Here is a 23,727-nt window from a genome sequence, read left to right as displayed (position 1 = left end):
TGTAACAAGACTTTAAAGGTGGGAAAGTAGAGGCAACCAGAAGGAACGAAATATTACAATTGAAGCAGAAAAATGTTTACATTTTATTTACTAACACAATGATAGAATGTTCACCTATAGTTGTGATGGCGAACCTACGGCATGTGTGCCACAGGTGGCACACGGAGCCAATTGTTAGGGCACGTGAGGCGTTGCCCTGTCAGCTCCAGCGTGAGGCGTTGCCCTGTCAGCTCCAGTTTCCTGAAGTCTCTGGAGCACAAAAAACTACAAGCAAACTGGAAGTTCAAATGGACTTCCGGTATGCTCACAGGGCCATTTTTTGCCCTCTGGAGCCTTCAGGAGGCTTCCCTGTAGTGCCGTTTTTGCCTCCAGGAGGCTTCCGGTGGCTTCCAAGTGACTTCTGGCTTGGCCGTAGACTGTTTTTCACCTTTCGGAGCCTTCAGGGAAGCCTCCTGAAGGCTTCAGCGGGCAAAAAACGGCCCTACTGGCAAGTCTATTCCTGGTTCTGGTTTGCCCAGAAGGCCGGTCCTTTGCGCTCTGGAGGCTTCAGGGAAGTCCTGAAGTCTCCAGAAGGCCTGTGCGGGGAAGGCAGGAAAGGCTGTTTTCATCCTCCCCGGGCTCCTAGAAAGCCTCTGGAGCTTGGGGAAGGTGAAAAAAGCATGGTAAAAGCAAGGGGAGCGCTGGTTGCGCAGAGGGGGAAGCATGCACATGCGTGCTGGGTCGTACACATAGCATTATGTGTGTGGCACGCCTGTGCATGACCCCCCCCTGCGCTCCTCCCACTTTTGGCATGCAAGCCAAAAAAGGTTCGCTGTCACTGACCTATAGGAACAGTGAGGGAAAGTTTTGGCAGCACAGCTTTCTCGGAGAGAAGCCTAAAATATTAGTCCTACAATCCTGAATTGGATGGGGGAAGAGGGAAAGCGGTTCAGGGTAACCACACCCTAGAATCTCTCAGAATGTATATTTTGGGTTAGATGGTTGTAGTTTGACAAGGCAGTTTAGTTGGCAAATTCTATTAGAGTACAAAGGATTGTACTTGATCGGATTTTCCTGTATTGTCTCATGGCTGATGAATACAAAATGAAGCAAAATATTTTAACATTGGACATATTGAAGGATATTTTTGAACAGCAGGTCCAGAAGTTACCTATCTTTAATAGACAGAGTGTTTTAAGATATAGTGAAAGAGTAACAAGTTGTAACGGACAAGATTGAGACTTGTCTGAAAGCGGATTTAAAAATAACAGGCTGCAAGAATGCTACCGAAAAAGATGTTACATTGGACATACAAAAGAAACCACCTTATGTCTTAATAATAATAATAATAAAGTGTGACCTTGGTCATTTTCCTATATTGGATTCACAAAAGAGGCTTATTAAGCTTCAAAGAATTTTGTGAGAAGAGATAAAGAAAAAAAGGGGGGGAAATCAAGTTCTAAGCCATTATTTGAAGGGACTAAGGATCAAGATTGTTAAAAGGAATATAAAGTTGGCTTATTTGATCAGCTTAAAATAGATATGTTGTTATTTCTGGTAATCCTCAATGGATTTATTGTCTTGGCTTATGTACTTCTCATGTTTCTTGGCTTTGCTCAATAAAGTTCTGTTAGATCTGATATTTCCATGTTACCTGTCAGTGACCTGATATATCCTGAAAAGTGTGTTCTCTACATTCCTTAATCTCTTTTGGTTAGGCAAGTAGGAACTGAACAACTAACCTTTTTTGATACCTCACTGATGTGGGATCCATTTTAAGAATCCTATTTCTGTATTGTAAAGAATATCCAAAATAATCATTTAAGTACTACATTTGAAAAACTATATAATTTTGGGTGAGTTGTACTAAGCAACAAGAGTCAAAGCAATTGTTAGAATTGTGAAGATGATTTTCCAGATATTATTTTATAGCTGTATAAGTACTGTCTAATTTTATTATTTACCTATTGACTAGCAATCTCGGGAGAGTTCTATTTCCTCAACACCTTATTTCTCCTTACCTCTACCTCTTATGCTTTGCCGTATTTATATCTCATCTCAGTAGCTATACTGGGTGAGAGACTACCAAGAGCAGCTTACAGTCTCTAGTAATTTATAACCTAAAGCAGTTTAAGATAAAATGATTTAAGGCAAGGAAGTACCTTGAGTTTAGCAAATGAGAGTAGCTAATGAATCCATGTTTTTAAGAATTACACAAATATAAATAAGCAAGTTTATTCTTCCCATAAAATGGATTAATTAGTTTTGAAATTTCTTTGGCTTCACACATCTCTGAATTTGTTAAGGAAGAAAAGAAGGCTTTTTTCCAGTGTATCTCTCATACGATGGCTAGAAGGACTCCTTGTGTTCCAAGTAAAATAGGAGGTTGTCTTTTCTGGGCTGAAAGAATAAAAATGTGATTTTTCCTAACATCTTTCTACATTAGAATAAAGGCAGTGCCTTTTTGCTGCACATGAGATGGATAGGGAATATGCATTCCCTATACATCCGAGTCAGAATAAAGAGTGCATATATGCCATATTTGTTCTTCTGGAAATGGAACAGCTTGGAAAAGCATTGAGAGTTTTGTTTCCTACTTAATCATGCCCAATCTCTAACCAGACCATGTTGTTTTGGGATAATTTGATGTTTTGAAATAAAGCTTTCAAATTGAAAGTGGTCTATTGTGTCCTAAGGATAGTCTGGCCCTGAAACAGGATGTTTTGCATAGAATATGTCTGAAACACCTCAGTGGTTTAGTATATTTCTTCTGAAAAATGCCAGTCTGTTTTAGAACTCTCTTGAATGTTCTGTACCTAAATCAATGAATTTTCCATATCCCTAGTGGAAGGTTTGGCAAGTCACTTGAAACCTTTTCTGGAGAAATCTGGAAGTCTGCATTCAGCCTGAGTCTTCATTCTTGCATTAGTTGTTGTGGCTTCAGAATTTCTGTCTGTTAAAATTATTAGTAGTTATTCTGCTTCAAACTTCAGAATTAAATTTTAACAATTTTAATGTGTTTTTTTTCTCAAAGAAATCGACGTTTTTAAAGTGAAGAAATCAAGTTACAGCAAAAAGATAGTAAAGCTGCTTAAGAAAGAATACAAAGAAGATCTTGAAAAATCAAAGACAAAACCAGAAACAAATTCTTCAGTAGATGGTAATCTTATTTATATATTTTAAAAATAGTTATATTTCTCCATTAAAGATTATATCTATTTCAATCTATTGGAGTTAAGAGGCTAATACAAACACTTTCAATGCACATTTAAACATACTTTAAAAATGTAACATTTGGACTGTTCTGAATAGAAAATAAGCAGCATTTTAGAAATGTTTGGTGCACATAACAGTCACTTTTCATTTGATTTATATAGACCCATTTTGCAAAACATTATGCTCGCTCCCCCCTCCTCTGTCTCTCTCTCTATATATATATATATGGGGTGGGGGAGTGTACCAGAGGTGCGTTCCTACCAGTTCGCACCTATTCGGTAGAACCGGTTCGTCAAAACTACCAGTGGACCTGGAAAGCAGGCCACACCTACAGAAGAGGTTCCAAAAATTTTTGAAACCCACCACTGGAGTGTACACGCACCCCTGCTAAATATTTTCAGTATATTTTCTCAAAGATGCACAAAATTAGTGCACAAAAATCCTCTTTTTAACTGTTCATATTAGAAAGTTGCATGAGGCCAAAAAAAAAAAAAAAAAAGATTTCTGCTTAGAACTTTCTTAGTTGACTGTTCTCAGCAATTCCACAAAACTGCAACGTTCTGTTATTCTTACCATTGGAAACAATAGTACTTTAGTATTAATTTTTTGCTCCTTTCCTTTTTGACTTCAGTGCTGCAAGAATAACTGGGCTGATAATTGATATTCAATGATAAGAGCTAATGAGCTTGCAGAAAAGCTAATCACATCATTTTTAAAACTTACTCCCAAGATAGAATTGTAACAGATTGAAATGCAGTCTTATTTATTTATTGTATTTTTAGTTTGGCAAATAACCATAGTTTTCTGACAGCATACAAATCTGTAAAAAAATAATATTTTTGCATTTTTGTTACCTGAACTTGTTTCTTTTGCTAGCTTTCTAAATCATGAAGTACCGTATTTTTTGGAGTATAAGACACACCAGAGTATAAGACTCACCAAGGTTTTGAAGAGGCAAATTTTTTAAAAAGTTGTTGCGCTCTGCAAACCTCCCAAAAACGGGCTATTTTTTGTGAAACTGAGCCCGTTTTTTTTCATTAAAAAGTGGCATGAATACCATTTAGGAGGCTTGTAGAGTGCTCCTTGGGGGCAAAAATGAGCAAAACAAATTGTCAAAAAAAGGACATGGATAGCCTTTAGGAAGCTTATAGAGTGCTCCTGGGGGGCGGGGGGGAGTAAACTTGGTGTTTTTTGTTAATTTCTGCCCTCCCCAGCCCCCAGGAGCTCTCTGAAAGCTTCCTAGAGGGGGGACGGGGTTTCAGGAGGCAAAAAAAGCTGTATTCCGTGTATAAGATGCAACCAGATTTTCAGCTTCTTTTTTGGGGAGGAAAAGGTGAGTCTTATACTCCGAAAAATATAGTAGGTTCTGTATTGAGGACAGAACATTTAACATTCTTTTTTTTTTTGCTGTTTTTATGGAGATTTAATAGGAGTTCTTTGAAAATCAGAAACTCCTTGATTTTGTAAATTTTAGAGGTGAAAAGTAACAATTTGGAGAACTGCTTGTCTTTTCATGTTATTGTTTAGATTTTCCTCACCCTGAGCTTGTTCTCTTGTGTTCTTGTTCTCTATTCATCTTAGGATGCCATATATAGGTATTTGTTGTCTCATGGGACTTTGAACTTTTCAAGACAGGAAAGACAGGAATATGTTCACGATGTACTGGCAGTAGTTTTTAAGAATGATATTATTACTGCTTTAAAAAGACAACAAATAAAATTTAGAATACCAAAATGCAGAAAAAACATATTTTAACACTTAAAATAAAGTTTTACAATTTTTAAAACTATTACAGTTCAATGTTTAAATTGTTTAACAAAGTATTGACCACATGGGATCATAGTGTCTGGGTTTTTTTTCCCATTGCATCAGTAAAGAGCCAATTCAAGTGCTAAATGCACACATTTCTTTAAACCAATCTTTGAAATTTGGTGCCTTTTTGGGAACATGTATTTTTGTTGTAATCCAATTACAATACAGCCATTGTTCATCATTTGATACATTTCAAATTTTAGGAGTTTCATTCAATTTAATTACATCTTGAAATATTAGTTCCTTTGATAAATCCTTATTAAGAATACTAAGGAAGTATCATCCAAGAAGATATGCCTAATTTATATGTGGCAACATGCCTTCAAATATCTGTGTAAACAGCAACTATCAGTTTTTTTCACCATTGGAATAGATTTGAGGCTAAATACGATAAACTATCTTTTTTGTAATCCTTATAATATAGCATTATTTTAAATAATAATATACTATTATGAAGGGATAGCAATAGAAAAGGTAAACAATATCATACCATCAACCGCAGTGTCATTATTTGCAGTGATTCTAGCATTTCCCCCCTATTTTTAATGTATATAATTTGAAAATAGGAGGCATACCCATTCACAAAATAAAATTGCTTATGGATTGGATCCATGTTGTGTTGTGCATTGGAAATCTCCCATTTGCTGTCCTCAACTTGGATGGTTGGCAAATAAATAAATTATAAAAGAGAGAACACTTTGAATAAATTATAAAGCAGACTGTATTGCCTCATAATTGTGCACAGGCATTTCCCCCAGTCAAAGATATTTCTACTAATTAATTCCTGTTGCATCACATTCTGCCAAAATCAACTGGATCTCTTGACCAAACTTTTCTGTAACAGACAATAGGGCAGAGGTCCTGATTCTACAATAGAGAGTAGGTGAAATCTTTGGTTACCTTGGTGCATGCAGGCCCAAACAAATTTGCAGAAGAATTGAAATACTTCATGTTTGATAATTATTTCACTTCTGTGAAAATATATTCCAGGTGAACATGTATATGCAATGCATGATGTTTTAATGAATTAAATTTAATGCTTCACTGTAATGAAGTGAAATCTCTAAATGTATTATGTGTAAATAACTTTTCCATAAGGAGATTTGAAGTACTGAATAGATTTGTTTCACAGATGAACAAACTGCAGACAAACTAGAACTGTTTAAAGATCCAGTTCAGGAAGATGGGGCTACAAATAGTGAACAAGGGGAAGAAGAAATGGAAGTTGAAAGTGAGAAGGAAGATGAAAAAAACAAAGCTGCAGGAGCATTTTCCAGTGCTTTGTCATCTCTAAATGTTCTTCGTCCAGGTTAGCACATTTTCCTTCATATTTTTCAGGAGTTAAATAATTCTTCCTTGCTTGATAGGTAAAAATAATGTAAATCCATACAGACTACAGTAATAGCGTACAAGAGATACTTATTTTCAGAAAAGAAGTGTTTCTAGTTCTGTTGGTATGTTTTTCTGTGGTTTTCTCCATTTTTAAATACCGTATTTTCACGACCATAAGCCGCACTGAAAATCCTAAAATTTGATCCAAAATCGGCAGTGCGGCTTATAACCCGGTGCGCTTTATATGTGGAAAAAGATCTCCCAGCTGCTTTGCTCCTCGCGACTGCAACAGATGTCCAGAAGCGGCCCCTGGGGCCAATGGGGACCGGACCCCCAGCTCGACAGCCCCTGTCGCCTCTGGACGTCCACCGCAGCTGTGAGGAGCCGAGGAGAGCGCGGAGAAGAGCGCGCGACGGCCCCCGGCGCTCCGGGAAGCGGGAGAGGCGCGCAGCCCGGCCTCTCCTCCCTGGACGCCGCAGCAGCAGCCCCAAGCGCACCGATCCCCGCGCCCTTCGCATCGGGGCATGCTCTTGCAGCACGCCCCGATGCGAAAAACACAGAGATCGGTGCGCCCGGGGCCGCCGCCGCGACGTCCAGGGAGGAGAAATCAAACCGCGCGCCTCTCCCGCCTCCCGGAGCGCCAAGAACCGTCGCGCGCTCCCCTCCACACTCTCCTCGGCTCCCCACAACCGCAACAGACGTCCAGAAGCGACAGGGGCCACCGAGCCGGAAATCCAATCCCCACCAGCCCCAAAAGCCGCTTCTGGACATCAGTTGCAGTCGCGAGGAGCGGCACGAAGGCTCCCGGCGCTCCAGGAAACACCGAAAGCAGCTGGGAGAAGCGCGCGGCCCGGCCTCCCCTCCCTGGACGCCGCAGCAGCAGCCCCAAACTCACCGATCCCAGTGCCTTTCGCATCGGGGCGCGCTGCAAGAGCATGCCCCGATGCGAAAAACACAGAGATCGGTGCGCCCGGGGCCGCCGCTGCGACGTCCAGGGAGGAGAAACCAAGCCGCGCGCCCCTCCCAGCAGCCCTCGGCGCCCCCCGGAGCGCCAAGAACCCTCGTGCCGCTCCTCGCGACTGCAACAGATGTCCAGAAGCGTCGGGAAATGTGCGGCTTATAACCCGGTGCGCTTTATATGTGGAAAAAGTTTGAAAAATTAACGTTAATTGATACTGCGGCTTATAATCCGGTGCGGCTTTTGGTCGTGAAAATACGGTAATTTAAAAAGCTAAATATTTTACTTCTTCTTTTGAATATATTTACTTGTAATTCTATATTCAGTGGTACCTAGGTATTCATCATTAATTTGTTCTGGGAGTACCAGAAACAATGAGTACCAAACAAATTATTCCCAAAAGGAACAATGTGATGAGTCACAAGGCAGTCAACATTGTCAAGTTGTAGCTTGTGTGCTGCATACCAGGACAAAATGTTCACGTCAAAATCTGTTAAATACCAACTTTGATCAGTTTTGAGTACCAAAGTACCACTGTACATTTATTTGACTGCTTGTCTCTTATTTCTTCTTTCATATCCTATCAAAAGTTACCTTTTCTGGACAAATTCATCGTTTATGTTGTGTATAATTTTGTACATTTTTGTTTCTATTCAATGCGTTCAAAATTATTTTCTTAAATCTTTTGTTTGATATTACATTTTCTTTTTTATGGTCTGATAATATGTTATCTTTTTTATGACTGTTTAATCTGCAAATATTCAAATAACTTTAGATCTTTACATATCCACAGGGTTGCAAGTAGTGTATTAGTTCTCTATTGAAAGAGAATGAGGGAATGGCTGCTGAGGCAGAAAGCAATGGAAGAAGACAAGCTGACTGCCTATTTTTCTTATGCAGATTTTCAGTTAGAGTTGCAGTGTAACAAATATACCCTTTATCAAATGTAACTGCCAACTTGAAAAACCTAAATCTTTTTCTCCTCAGGAGAAATTCCAGATGCTGCTTTTATTCATGCTGCTAGGAAAAAGCGCCAAATGGCTCGTGAACATGGTGACTTTCTTCCCCTTGACAATGATCCTGGTAAAGGGCGTCTTGTGAGAGAAGATGAAAATGATGCCAGTGATGATGAGGATGATGATGAGAAGCGAAGAATCGTTTTTTCAGTGAAGGAGAAGTCCCAAAGGCAAAAGATTGCAGAAGAAATAGGTAAGCTTTTAAGAAGAGAAAAAAAGATAAAATTACATTTCAAATATTTGCTATGACTATGTAAAACGTTGTAAAAAATCAAATATGCTAACTCATACAGGTAGACAGAGGAAACATTCTACATTCTTACCCTTCTCAGCTACTTTGCAAAAGCCTTAATTTATTTCTCAATGGGTTATTTCATACTGGCGGTTTGATCAGGCTAGATCACCAAAAATTGATTGAAATTTCCAATCTGACTTAACAGCAGATCATATTTGACAGTAAGTACATCTGAATCAAAAAATTCAAGGAAATCTAGATTTTGGTCTTCTGTTTTCTAATTATGGTTTGTTATATGGCTTCCTCCTGCACTGTTCACCATAAAGTTAGATCCAGATGTGCAAATTTTTTTTTCCAGTAAGTAGGATGGAATTGTAGACCGCTCTCAAAGAATTGGCCAATTAGGGAAGTTTTAAACTTCTCCCTTGCACAATTACTCCTCCATGAATGTGTATGGTAGATCTTAGAAGACACTAATGGTAATGGTTTATTATATGGAATCCCAGGTGTTCAGTAGATCAAAAGAGAAGCATCATATCAATTTGCAGAATTATCTTAGTGATTATACACACATATACACATATATACATAAACACACCTTTTTTGATTCTGTCATCAATGAATTTATGTCAGGACACTACAATTAATAACCTAATTTCAATAACACACTGTACTGGTTGTAAAATATGACTATATAACCTGCAATGACTACTAGGGCATTGAATTAAAGTGGGATGCATATTAATGACGATGTAGGCTAATAGTGAAACATATGTTGTCACGGGTGAACAGTCTTCCTGATTTCTATGACTAATTTTAAAAACAGCTGTAATTTCTTTACACTTGTGCATTAAATTGTAATTTAAAACTCCTATAAAATGGCCTGTTTTTATTTATTTAAACGTTAAAAACATGCATTGTGGTATTGGAAAAATTAGAATTCTGGTGGCTTGCTGAATTCCATTTCATCAGGTTAATTTATATAGAATTCAGAAAGATATTTAAGTCAGTGTAGACTACTGCACAGTGTAGAATATGAGTAGAAGTTCTGGAACAGGAATCCTTAAGCTTTTGATAAGTATCTGGACTTTTTAGAGCATGGCTACTTGTGGAAACTTTTTACATAACAATTGCTAGATGAGAGAGATTTACCAAAATGCAACCTGTCACTTTCCCTGATGTTCTTTTCCAATCCCTGTTTATCCTTCTCCTTCTTAGATATGCATACTTTAAACAAAAGAATTGCATCTGCCTATCACTTTCATTTCAAAGAAAGTTTATGTGAGGTATTTAAAAAAAATAATTCAGATGAAGCAGGAAGCCAGAGATACCCTGAGTAGATGTCTCAAGGCATCTCTAGACACCAGGCCATTCTTGATATTTCTCCCTGAAAAAGAATCACAGAGACAACAAAGCTTTCAATATTTAATTCTGATAGTTGTACAAGTCTGCATTATTATGTTTATCTTTATGTTTAGGTATTGAGGGAAGTGATGATGAAGCTCTGATTGCTGGAGAACAGGATGAAGAACTATGCCGGTGGGAGCAAGAACAGATACGGAAAGGCATTAATATACCTCAGGCACGTATTCAAATATCTTAGATGATCCAAGCTATTTGCCAAAGCAAAAAAGAAAGTTGTGAATGAACACATGTAGCAGATGGATTTTGCCCATGAAAACTTTAGGATAGACCATTTATCTTGTCTCTGGTTAGAGTTAGGCTGACCTTAATATAGAAATTAACTCGGATTTTTAAATTGTACCATGTCAGATTTCCATACAGTACAATTAATATGAATGCTATAGGCCCATCCATCTTTCCATCCATCTAATATTGTGTGGGTGCATGTATTCAATATTGCGTATGCTGAAATAATGTCTTGCTTGATGAAAAAAAAATCACTATTTGAAGATGCTCCTGCTAATCTTGTTACAATGGAATTTTGAAATGGAAAAATTCATTTTTTTCATAACAAACTGATATAATGAGCTAAATGCCACGCTAATAAGTTGCTTTGGTCTTCAAATTAATTGATCATTAGATTTAATGGGTTTTTACTCTAATATTTTGTGCTAATGGTTTACTGTCCAGTACTAATTCTTTAGCATAAGAATCAGCAATTGGTGATCCCTAGACTAGTCTACTAGTGAATGCCATCTGCTGCTCGTGTACCAGTACACCAGCAAGAAGCATAAATGGTACATGTGATAGCAGTTCACGTCAGGAAACCTAGGTAGTACAGCATTCTTTACCTTCATCAAAGTGATACTCCTGTAAGCTACCGTAATCGTTCACAAAGAATACACATACAACTGGAATTTTGAAGTTTATTGTTGGTGCTATTTTTATGCTTTCTGCTTCCTAGTGATAGTTTTCAGGTGTTGCTTTCTTTGATACGTACGGTTTTGCCCAAGGAACATAGTTAGTTTGGTAATTTCTCACAGTAACTACTAAAGTTGTTTTTTTGACAAATACTCTTGGTTTGTAATAGAGTTTACAGAATCCCAGTTTTTATATGTCTGTACATACAATATGTTTCATTCCTGTAGGTTCAAGCAAGTCATCCCGCTGAAGTGAATAACCTCTACTACCAGAATGCTTACCAGACTATGCCTTATGGTTCATCTTATGGCATGCCGTACACATATGCTGCATATGGATCAGAGACAAAGTCTCAAAAAACAGATAACATAATACCTTTCAAAACCCCCAGTAATGAGATGGCTCCTGTTACTATTGATTTGGTAAAGAAACAGCTTAAAGACAGGTAGGGCAGATCAACTTATTAAAATGTAAGACCTGTCCTCTAGGTTTCAGTCTGGGGGGGCAGATCAGAATTTCATCAACGGAAGCCCACAGACTGGATCCTGCGTTGTAAAACGTAAGAAAAACTGTTCAATAGGCTATTTGCATTACTTTTCTGGAAATGAAGCTTGAATCATTTTGAAGACTGGTACATGTTCTATTCTTGGTAAAATAATTTTATAATTAAGAAAAATGAAAAAAAAACATGTTTTCAACTTGCTATATAATGATTGTATAAGAATTTAACTAATTCATACTAAGAAGGTAAAAGTTTTAAATTCTATATTTTAATTGGAAATTCAAAATATGTATAGTCCATTAAATATCTACTCATGTTTATGAAAAGTAAACAAAAATAGTAAAAAAAATAATAAATGAAAGGTTAGCTATTTGCAAACTTGATGTTAACCTCCAAGAAATTGCCTTTCATGATTTTTGTGTGCTTCTCTGATTTCTACTGAGACCATCAGGAATTAAGGGTCCTGAGTACTATGCCAAAGTGATACTTCTGTAGGTAAGACACCATATAAGAAAGTAATAGCAGAAGTAGCCAAAATTATTTCTGTCTTTATTTAAATCATGTAGTTTATCTAAGCGGTTAAACTATAAATCACTGTATGTCAAAAATCACTGGCTTGTATCTATCATAAGTGAGAATTGGTGATAGTAAAGTAGTAAATATGAAGGAAATTTGCTGAATGGAGATAAAAAAAACAAAATCATTGATTGAGTATGTAGCTTTCAGGCTAGTTGCTGTTTTAAAGGAACACAAATGTCTTGAATGTCTATGGAGGTTCTCAGTCATCCAGGTCATGGTTGTCCCAAAGGTGCTTTTTCAAAAGGCAACTGGAGTTTTTTCTTTCTTTTTCTTGAAGATATTTTGCCTCTCATCCAAGAAGCTGTTGCCTTTTGAAAAAGCACCTTTGGACAATAGCCTTAAAATAGCAGATATGTGGTATTGTACTATGAAACTATAGTTTTCCTGTGTCAGAAAACACTTCCCACAATTAATTAATCTTGTTTTATTTTTTTAATAAAACAGAAGAAATCATAAAAGTTAATTAAAAAGAAAAATGCAATTACAGAAAGATAAATTATAAAAAAAGTCTTGAAGATCCTACAAGATTCTTCATATAAAAAGTTGTGATTGTAGCAACTTACATGACAAGTAAAAAAACAAATTTGTAATAGAAGTAAGGAATGTGCTTTGTCTCCTGAAAGCAACCTCGTCACTGTTAGGATTGTTTCTTGCTGTACAACCTCACCCCCACTCCCACTCCCATTTGTATATACTGTAACTTATACTGTGCTTTTGGATATAAACATGTGTGTTCTTGACCTTTAGGTTGGAGTCAATGAAAGAATTTCACAAAGCGAATCAACAACACCACGAGAGGCATCAGCAAAACCGTGATGATTCTATCAAGACAATTGAAAGATTAGAAGGGTCTTCTGGGGGTATTGGTGAACGGTATAAATTTCTGCAAGAAATGCGAGGGTATGTCCAAGACTTGCTTGAGTGTTTCAGTGAAAAGGTAAGAATGCAAAATATATCTCATCTTTTTCAGTAACGAAGTTTACTCTGTGCTCAAACATGTTGTCTTATACATGCCAGTGAAAGCACATGTTTGAAGATTTGGCTTTAAAGGTGGTAAAAAAGCATAGTAAGTTAACTTTTGGAATAGTTCTTGAAACAGAAGATAAGCTTTTGATACCAGCTTTATAATTCTTAGAAGATATCTTCTTCCAGAAAACCATTGTGATTCACAATTATGCTCCAATACTTTTAAAATTACATTTTGCAGTTTTTGAGGCATTACAAGGTAATTACAGGAAAACATTGGATCCAAATAAATGGTGTATACACCAATTATTTACAATTAGAATTAGCTAAGAACATTAAAACCAGCCCAACTTCAGTTTCATGCCAATTTCACATGTTGGTTTCCATGGAGAGTTATAGATTGTAAAATATACCATTATTCTATGCCTCTTGTTCTGTAGCCTGACCCTTTGTGTCAAATACCATTTGACACAAAAACTTGACTGCACCCAGTTTAGTATATATCTATAATGTTTAATTGATATTGTGGTTGTTGAAGGATGCCTATTTGTTGACATTTACAACTATTTGCACGCTGTATAAGTCCTATTACATATCATTTACTTCTGTATAAATAAGCAAAGGCTTGCACCGTAAGCTTAAAGCTTTTTAAAAAACCAAAAACTAACTTAAATTTATTTTTAAAGAAATCTTGCTCTGGAGATAATTGGAGCCTGATTAAAAATTTAAGCTGTCTACGCAGAGCCCTACATAATACCATGTGCACTATAAAATGTATAATGTATAATATATATATCACACACACACACACACACACACACACACACACACACACACACACACTCATGTGATGGAATAAGTAATTATATAGGTAGTCCTTGATTTACAAATAGTCAAAGTTATGGGGAACACTCCCCCTCCCCCAAAGCTAGTTTTGACTTGGTCTCAAAGTTATACCCACTAAAGTATCCCCACAGTTGTTTGCCTTTATAACCAATTGCAGGGAAGCTGTAGTGCTCCCCTGTCTTATCTCCCTTCCATCTCTCACACTGGGTGCCACAGACATTGGACCTGCTTCTCACCCAACGGGACCTCACGCTCTCTTGTTCACCTTTCAAATGATTCGAGAGCCCGATTTAGGGAAGGAGGACAGACTGCTCTGTTGTTGCAACACTGCGGAGCTCATGTTGGAAAGCATAGCAAGCAGCTTTGTTGCTGGGACATGCAGTGCAATCCTGGAAGCAGACATCATTTTCTGAGTAGTTGCATTGAATTATGGCTGCTCAGAAAATGGCCGCTTCTGGGATTGCGTTTTATGGACTAGCAATAGAATGGTTTCCCCTTCTTCTTTATCCTGAAATCCAGAGATCTTCTAAAGGTAAATATGTGATGGGTAACATAGGGAGGAGGAGGGTGTGAGGCCCAGGGGGAGTGGGAAGCAAGTCCAAGGCCCTAAGGGGACCCCAGGACAGGAAGCAGAACACTGGGTTCCTAGGGATGGGGGAAGCCTTAGAGGCCCGAGACAGGGCTTGTACTAGGTGTCCCCAGGCCTGCTTGGGGCCTCTGAGGCACCCCATTGTCTGCTTAATGACCCACACATTTGTTTTAACAATTGCATTAGGGAGAGCAGGGATTGTAAATGAGGCAATCACATTCATTTAACAGTTGTCATGACATCAGTTTGTAATGGGCAGGTTCCATTACAGTCATGAATCAAGGACTAGCTACTAATAATCTCATCTTTTTTATTATACAAAAAGTATAATATATATTATACTTTAGTATATATTGTCTCAGTTCTTTTCTGCTAGTACAAAATGGAAAATCTAATCTGGTGTGTCAAATCTAATACTCTGATTTTCTTTGTGTAAATTACTTCACAGATATTTTCCCAATTCCCTACTGGGAATGCTTGCACTACTAAATACTGGTGCAATTGCTAGCTGAACATGTAACTGCTACTGGAAGATTTCTTTATACTCAGTTTTAAATTGAGTACTATTTACTGTAATTTGATTATGTGTTACGGCAGCATACTGTTTATACTGCTAAATATAAACATTTTATTTCAATAATACACAATCAAAATGAATAAGAATTTTTAACTTTTATCTCTGTGTATTAAATCTATTTTTTCCAGTTGAAATTTAATATCTTGGTTATGTGCATGGACAATTCAATCTAATGTTTGTACTTGGGGGGGGGATATATATCAATGAAATATTTAAATCACAAAAGGCTTAACAATAACATTAGAGAGTAAAATCCATTATAAGAAAATAAAAACATTTTTTAGATACCATGGCTTTGACATAAGCAGTGGTTATTAAGCATACAACTTGCAAATAATTTCTCTTTAGTTCAAAAATGGGAGGTGAGGTCGTGTTCTCCCCCCCTCCCCCAATTCCATGATTTCTCTTTTCTTACTTCCATTCTGAACCTCACATGTCTTGCTGTTAGAAAACATCTTGAAAACCTTTGGAGAAGACTTTTGGGAGATTGAGAAAGAAAGAAAGGAGACAAATACTCTGTTAATGAAAAATAAATGCATCTAATATAATTTATAAGATTGGTTTAGAAAGTAAAATTATTTATACAGCAGGAGCCAAAATAAAAACAAAGCAAAGAAAATTTGAACAGGCAGATCTGGTTTTTTTTTCTTCTTACCAGATACTCAGTATACATTGATGTCTCAGTTTGAACATGTATATGATTATGATATATTATAAACACTTATAATCAGCAGGAGAATCAGCAGGATTATCTAATTTTGCCCTCATAGCTATTCACATTCAGATTTATATTAATTTTACAATTATTAGTCTGTAGATTATGGATTTTCAAAGAATTATTTTGCTATAATTTAAGTTTCAAATCTTTCCAGAAAATCAGAAAGAGGATGTGCATAGTTAAACTACCTTTTATTGGAGCATCTGCTAAACAAACTTATTGTAGTTATCAGCAGAATTTACACTGATCCTGAAAAATATGTGTGATTCAGACTATTTCAGTAATAAGTTCTTTATGCATCACAACACTGTTGTGTATTATGAATTGTGAGGTCCATGTGGGATAGAGTTTTCTCACAAAAAGAATTTCTGTAAGTGGAACAATAGTGGGTTATGCATCAATTGTGCTGCTCTCTTTTTGTGTTTTCACATGTTTCTTTCATTTTCTTCTTACTTGGATTGGCAAAATTCAAATTGAGAGGCAAGGGGGAAAATATTGAAATTATTTTTGAATTTTAAGTTTAATTCATACCAAATCAGCAAGGGTAACATTTGTGAAAATATAAAGTATACCCATGTGATTTGGATTATTTGATAACCTGTTTTAGCAGATCATATTTCGGTTCCTATTGACAACATAGATAAGAATAGACTACTAGTACTAAAATAGTATAGCAACAGTGAAATCCTGGGATCTAGTGTGAACACCAGATTTGGTAGATACTTTTTGATTGATTGTAAGTGCTCTTTCGGCATTTTGCACTTACTCAGGTTTCTGGTTTCTTAAAAATATTTTCACTGGTTCACAACATATATTTCCTTTTAAAAAAAAAGTTCACTAATGAAAAAAAGTTCCTATCAGAATAAGACATTTTTTTGTTTTCACATTCATATTTTACCCATTTTCTTTGGGTAAAAAGTTGTCTTTGCTACTTCCTCTTATAACAAAATCCTTGTGTGTTAATAGCTTAATTAGTTTTCTGAATCTTGGTATCAAACTCCATATTATAATATAAACAGTGGTATTAATGTATCAGTTAACATTGTTGTAACCATTTGAAAATATTGGTTGTGTTAAATTGGTAGAAAAGGAGAAATAGAGGACAGATTCAAATAACAACAATAAAAATTATAAAAATTTAAATGTAGTTGTCTGAAAATTGAAGAGTATTTTTTCCCTATAAAAACTTACAGAAATAAATTCTAATTTTCTTAGCATCACTGGCAATTTTCAAAAAACTAAGAATCTCACATTTTCCCCATCTTTCCTTTTATTTTAACTTCTATTATTGAAACTTCATTTCAATATTAGAAACCTTTTTCATAGCAGTAGTAACGTACATAGGAATATCTGTTTCTAAATAAATTCAACTAAAATATATCTTTTAAATAAATATGTTCAAATCCAGGTATTAGATTATAGTCATGTCAACTTTAAGTAAACTGCTGATAAACATCCATGCATTTTTTTGGAACACTAGAGATGTGATTTGCCTTTTCTTTCTCCTGGGAATTTTTTTTTTATTTCCCAGTGTCCTCTACAATCTTTAGGATATCATGTTGGTCTCCTATTCAAGTACTAACTATACCCATCCCTGATTAGCCTTTTGAAGATCAGCTATGAGCAGATAGGTTTCCAGGGATGGTGTTTTGCGAGAGAAGACCAGGGAAGTGACAGAATTGACAGATCGCATTGCTCAATTTGAGACACTGAAACCTGATAGGAGACATTTCAGAGTATTTGGAAATCCCAACAGGCTTCTATAACGGTTTTTTGTTTTAAAATCATGAAAAAGCTTCTAAGAGACTTACATTTTATTGTGGTTTGCAATCTACTTAGTCATCTAAAAACAATCTCCATTTTTATATAAAGAAGCCTTGGAAACAATTTTTTCTTTCTTTCAGACTATTCCAAATTAACCATTGTTCCAATGTGGCAGATATTGAGGGCAAGCTAATGAAAATGTGTGGTAGCTTTATAACTTTTCTGTATTTTTTTTTTTGTACAGGCTTGATAGTTTGCTTCTAGTTAGAGAGGTTTAGTTTTGTTCTTTACTATTAAATATCCAGTAATTAAAAGTTAATAGTAAACTGAAAGTGCAGCAGTACACTTTGGAATAGTGTGGCATCCCATACAATTAAACACTTGAAAATATTTTTATTACGAAGTATTATATTTTTACAGGTGCTCCTGATTAACGAACTTGAAACAGCAATGCACCAGCTGTACAAACAGCGCGCCTCCCGCCTTGTCCAAAGACGACAAGATGATATTAAAGATGAATCTTCGGAGTTTTCAAGCCATTCAAGTCAGTCCATCTTGAAGGTTTTTATTATTCATTAAACAACCTTGTTTACATAGTTCAGTTATAATATAAAGTGAAATTTCAAAGTATGTCTTGGTTTAAATCTGATAAAAGAAAAATCAGATTAGAGAAATCTAGCTCATACTTTTAAAGTAATTTTCCCAGACTTTTTTGCCATGGCTAAAAATAGGAAAAATTATTTACAAGTTAGTAACTTATGTGACAATATACCATCTTACTCACTCACCAAAAGTATTTCACAGAAAGTTATCTGAACCTGAAAATGATTAAGGCTATTCTGCTAGCAGTTTTCGTTTCAGTAATACTGGTTTCTGATGCTTTAAAACAAACAAAAAAGGTACAGTTTGTCATATCTTCCTATTTTTAAACATTAGTGCTAACTTGTTTTGTTTTAAATAAATTCATATTACACAATTTTGATTGGACTAATTTATAAAATAAATGCTGCAAAATTTCCATTAAAAATGAACATAAGCCCTTCTATGAAACCTCATGCTTTCAGAGTATGTTATTCAGCAGGATATGGAAAAATTATTCTTTATGAAAACGCCGAACACTATTTAAAAAATACAAATATAGACTTAAAAAGTATTGTTAAATATTCTGTTTACCATTTAGAACTTCTAAATGGTGTGATAAAACATTTAAAATCCAATATTTTTTAATATCTATCAAAAAATAAAATTCATTTGACACCATTTTTTCTATACAAGAATGGGTAAGAAGTAGTATAATCAAACTTAATAGATATATGCACATATGTTGACATTTGTTAAACATCTTTAAAACTGCTATACACGCACAAACACAAAATATTACTTTTCTTTACAAAAGATGCAGTCCTAATTTCAGTGTTTGTACTCTTACAGATAAAGCACTGATGGCACCAAACCTTGATTCTTTCGGGCGAGATAGAAACCTCTACCAAGAACATGTAAAAAGACGGACTGCAGAAAGGGAAGCTAGAAGGTACTAAAGCATTACGAGAGTTTTAAAGGATGATTTTTACGGTCTACTAATATTTGGAGAATGATTCATTGTCCTTGATCATTGATCAACTTCCATCAGCTCTAGACAACATAGAAGTTTGAAAAGATAGGAAGGGCTGCAGATACTTCTCCATTATAGTATACAATACATTTTGGTGTGTAACTATTCCAAATGGTAACTTTCTTTTAAAAGAGTTTTTTTTTTCCTTTTGAATTTGCAAAATGGGAGATAATTGCACAAGCAAAAGTATATGTCAGTAGCCTTTTAGTTGTAATGTTTGGATCATGCACAGAATAGTAGTGAAGCAGTTGCTAGGGATAGAAAATTATAGGCTAGTATATGAACAATCTCAGACTAAAAGAAAAGGGGGAAATAATAAAATATTCAAGTTTTGTCATTGAATAATAAGAACATATAATATTTTTGTGAGCCTTTGATTGATATCCAAGAGCCACACTTCAGAATATTAGAATAAAGAATTAGACAGAATAATGTCAAAAATTATTTTTAATTAAATTTTCCTGGGGAATAGCTTTAAAAATCTGATGTGGTGGCTACAAAGGTTTTGGCTGAAGGTTGTATATTCCACTACACTTTGTGGTGGGCGGGTTAAATATATTTCTGCTTCAAATGAAAAAGGTAAGGCATATTTGCCCATACAATATTATGCATCCTTTGTTACTAGGAAGTTACTTCAATTCAGCAACCTCTCATTTATTCTTTGTAACAGAGCTCGTCGTAGACTTGCCAGAGAGCAGTCTGGGAAAATGGCTGATCATCTTGAGGGTCTTTCTAGTGATGATGAAGAAACCTCAACAGACACAACAAACTTCAATATGGAACGAGGTTAGACGATTCATCTTAATGATAGAAATAGTAATTTTTAAAACACAGTGTTTTGCAGAAAACATTTGAGATTAATGGCATGGTTTAATATAAGGTATGAAGGGAAAAATTAAATTCTAATTTATTATTATTTTAGTTTTGGGTTGAGATAATAGTGTCCTTGACTTGCTGAAATATATGATAGTGTAGGATATGCTTTTATTCTCTTTCATAAGTAACCATTATAGGGAGGTCACTTATGAAAGAGTGTAGCGCTAAAAGTATTCATTCCTCTTGGCAGTAGCAAAAACAGACTTACTGAAAAGTACCTTTCTTCTCTTCATACTCTTAATTAAGTTCAAATTGTTCTGAGTGACTATAAGAAAAGTAATGACAGGATATCCTTAGGCCTTGTTTGGAATTTGTTACATATTAAAAATAGGATACATAGTTTGTTAAAAATATATTTGCTTAGACAGGGAACTTAGTTAGAACCTTGCTTCCATGAGATAATCTTTCAGATCATTATCATATCATAATTGTTTGACAATCATCCATACAAAATAAATCACAAGATCTGTTCACAAATTTAAGCAGGCAGGTTAAATATTTGTTTAAAACCAGCTGGGAACCCCCCGCCCCCCCAAAAAACAATATAATTAAATATATAGAGAAGCTAGAATAAAGCATTTAAATTGTTAAGATTTCCTTACTTGTTTGATTGGTAATGAGGATTCGTTCAATTTATAGCGCTGACTGTGGGCAACTTCCAATTAAAACATAGATTATGCCAAAAAAAAAAAAAGCAACCATGCAAACAATGCAAAACAATAATATGGAATGCTTCATGAATTTGATATAGTTAGTATATTAGATTACAGAAACATCCTACAATAAACTAGAAAAACAGGAGATGAACTTTAAAAAAAAATTTTTTTTAAATCCTAGATCGCATTTTGAAGGAGTCCAGCAAAGTTTTTGAGGATGTATTAGAAAACTTTTCCTCCATTGACTATATTAAGTCACAATTTGAAGCCTGGCGTTCTAAGTATTTGTCTTCATATAAAGATGCTTATATTGGCCTTTGCTTACCCAAGCTATTAAATCCTTTAATAAGACTTCAGTTACTTACCTGGAATCCTTTGGAGGTAAGAGCAAGTTAAAAGTCTGTTTAACACGAATATTAAGTATAAATTAATATAATCATATGAAATAATTCTTAATTGACAAGTTGTTTCTCTTGAGCATTAGATTGAGCCTATAGTGTACATTTCCACTTTAATGCTGATGTGCCATTTTTAAAGTTTTTTGGTAGTTTAATTACTTGATAAATGTCAAAATGGTATGAGGTGTAACATCTTAACAGCTTCATCAGTGTACTTAGAAAATATTTATGATATTGCAGTGAGGAAGAGGTATATCAGGATAAGATTGGTAGCTTCTGCTGTTTCTGATTTAGATATATTAACAAAACAGTTCAGGAAAGGAATGTGTTTGGAAGATTTCTGGCCTTCTAGATAGTCCTAAATCACAGCATCAGTAGCTCAGACAGGAAGGCCAGTGATGAGGAATGTAAGATTCTGGTGTCATAAAAAACACAGGACTCTTATTTTTATGAACAAGTAATAGAGTCTACTAATAGAATTTGATGTGCTGACATTCAAGACATCCTGAGAGTGAAGCTCACAGCTAAAAGATTTACATTGGTGAATTTATGGGGGTGTTTATACGTCTCACGCTTAAACACACTTGATACATACAGCATTTATTTTTTAATAGGACAAATGTCAAGATTTTGAAAGTATGCTGTGGTTTGAATCCTTGCTATTTTATGGATGTGAAGAATATGATCAGGAAAAAGATGATGCTGATGTTTCACTATTGCCTACTATTGTTGAAAGAGTGGTTTTACCAAAATTAACAGGTACTTTGTATAGTATTTAATTAAAAAAATTTTTTTTCAAAGTAAAATTCAATGGAATTTTGAGAAGTACTAATTTTTCTTCTTTGTTAGTGCTGGCTGAAAATGTATGGGACCCCTTTTCTACAACCCAAACATCCAGGATGATTGCTATTACCCAGAAACTAATTAATGGATATCCTACAGTAGTACATGCAGAAAACAAAAATACACAGGTGACAAAAAAAATTGCTTAACTTTTTTTGATACATGATTTTCTATATATTGCTTCAATTACTAGTATTGAATTATAATTTTCATGATGCTTCTGTATCTTCAAAGACCTAAATTCAGATAGGATATGTTCTTGCTTCACATACGAGTAATTTGTCAAAAAAATTAGAACAGAGTAACTTAGTGATTTGAATCTAACATCCATGCAAATAGATGTTAGATTCTCAAATCGCAAATAGATTGCAATTTCTACATATGCTGTTTTGAAATCCAGAACAAAAAAGTGGGATATGTGTGGTGCAATGCTTAAGATACTGAATTAGGAGTGGGAAAACACAGGTTCTAGTGCACACCCACATGAAAACTCAGGGTGATTTGGTCCAGTCCCTCTTAATAAAACCTGAACAGGGTGTTTGTTGGAAAATTAGAAAGAGGAAGTGCTATGAAAAGTGGGATTTTTTCCCCCAGATTTGAGTGAGTTGCATCCAAATGTACAACCTTTTTGCTGTAGTCGTTAAGGCACTCACATGGTCATTAGGTAAATCTGGCTTCTTGACTTTGCTTCTTGGAAGCCTCCTGGCAAGGTCCAAAATGGTGATCTCATAACCCTGGAACACTGTAACTGTTGTAAATATAGGCCAGTTGTCAACCAAACCAAACTTTAATCATGACTGTGGAAACAATGAGACAGTTGTATGTGTGAGGACTTTAAGTCACTTTTCAGCACTGTTATAACTTGGAAGAGTTGTTAAACAAATGGTCATATGCTGAGGATTATTTGTAGTGAGAACTAGTGCCAATCTTAGATGTGAACTTTACTAATTACTCGTTTATAGTAACTTGTTGCTGAAAAAATTTCCATGAACAATCTTACTGGAAAATACTGTTAAAACAAAGTAGGTTCTTAATTAGAGTGATGTACAGCTAATATGAAGAAGAAAACTTGGTCTAGTTTGGACTAAAATGCATTATAAAAAATTATTTTAACATAATTTATATTAACTTTCAGACATTACTCAAAGGCCTCTTACTTAGAATGAGGCGAACACTAGATGATGATGTGTTCATGCCGCTTTATCCCAAAAGGTAAGCTTTCTAGGCTAGTTTGTTTATTTTATTTCAGAATCATTTACCTTTGTAATAATGTAACATGTTGGCAACACTTCTATGCTTATTGAAATATCTGTTGTCTTTCAGTGTTTTAGAAAACAAGAACTCTGGACCTTACTTGTTTTTTCAGCGCCAGTTTTGGTCTTCAGTTAAGGTAAACTGAAGAAATGAAACTAATCCAACTGATTTTTCCCCAAATGGATGAGTTGATTTGCTTAGTTTTGGAGTGCAGTGGATTGGAACCCCATTACCTTTGAGATCTTGTATTGCTATGAAATTTAGCTAATCTTTAATATTAATTGTACCAAAAGGATGTGATTCTCGAAAGCTATGCATGTGACCAAAGCTTTCTGAATTGCATTTCCCCATCATATAGTGAAAAGAGCAATGAATCAATGTGGCATAGAGTTTGAGAATATTGTACAGGCAAAGAAGATGGGGAAATGCATTCTATTTCAGGCATTCTATACCTGAAACATCAAAAACTAGATATAAAAGTATTCACATTCAAAATATACCAACTATAACCAAAAAGCAACAGTCACTTTTACAAAGTAGAAGATATGGTATTTGTAACTACTGGTAGATAATGAATTTCCTATTTATCAATTGTAGAACTTTATACAATTTTTTAACTTTTTAATTCTGGAAATCAGTTAGCAATTAGGTTGGTATTTCCTAATAGGAATAAA

At 35.3% G+C, this 23,727-nt stretch overlaps 1 protein-coding gene across 1 annotated transcript in view; it reads left to right on the top strand.

Moving 5' to 3' along the window:
• Positions 1-23,727, top strand: part of PAXBP1 (PAX3 and PAX7 binding protein 1) — a 31,858-nt gene that overhangs the window by 2,295 nt on the left and 5,836 nt on the right. Inside the window, exons 2-15 of the mRNA XM_014070041.2 lie at positions 3,014-3,139; positions 6,140-6,316; positions 8,285-8,506; positions 10,027-10,130; positions 11,101-11,318; positions 12,702-12,891; positions 17,835-17,958; positions 18,846-18,945; positions 19,697-19,812; positions 20,740-20,939; positions 21,571-21,715; positions 21,806-21,927; positions 22,935-23,011; positions 23,123-23,189. Coding sequence (XP_013925516.2) covers positions 3,014-3,139; positions 6,140-6,316; positions 8,285-8,506; positions 10,027-10,130; positions 11,101-11,318; positions 12,702-12,891; positions 17,835-17,958; positions 18,846-18,945; positions 19,697-19,812; positions 20,740-20,939; positions 21,571-21,715; positions 21,806-21,927; positions 22,935-23,011; positions 23,123-23,189 — 1,988 coding nt within the window. The remainder of the gene's footprint in view (positions 1-3,013; positions 3,140-6,139; positions 6,317-8,284; positions 8,507-10,026; positions 10,131-11,100; positions 11,319-12,701; positions 12,892-17,834; positions 17,959-18,845; positions 18,946-19,696; positions 19,813-20,739; positions 20,940-21,570; positions 21,716-21,805; positions 21,928-22,934; positions 23,012-23,122; positions 23,190-23,727) is intronic.

The sequence above is a fragment of the Thamnophis sirtalis genome, unplaced genomic scaffold (genome assembly GCF_051295495.1).
Source record: "Thamnophis sirtalis isolate CommonGarterSnake01/CBP01778 unplaced genomic scaffold, rThaSir2_p1.2 scaffold_8, whole genome shotgun sequence".
NCBI lineage: Eukaryota > Metazoa > Chordata > Lepidosauria > Squamata > Natricidae > Thamnophis > Thamnophis sirtalis.
Note: the sequence above shows the minus strand (reverse complement) of the source record. Positions and strands in the feature narration are given on the sequence as shown.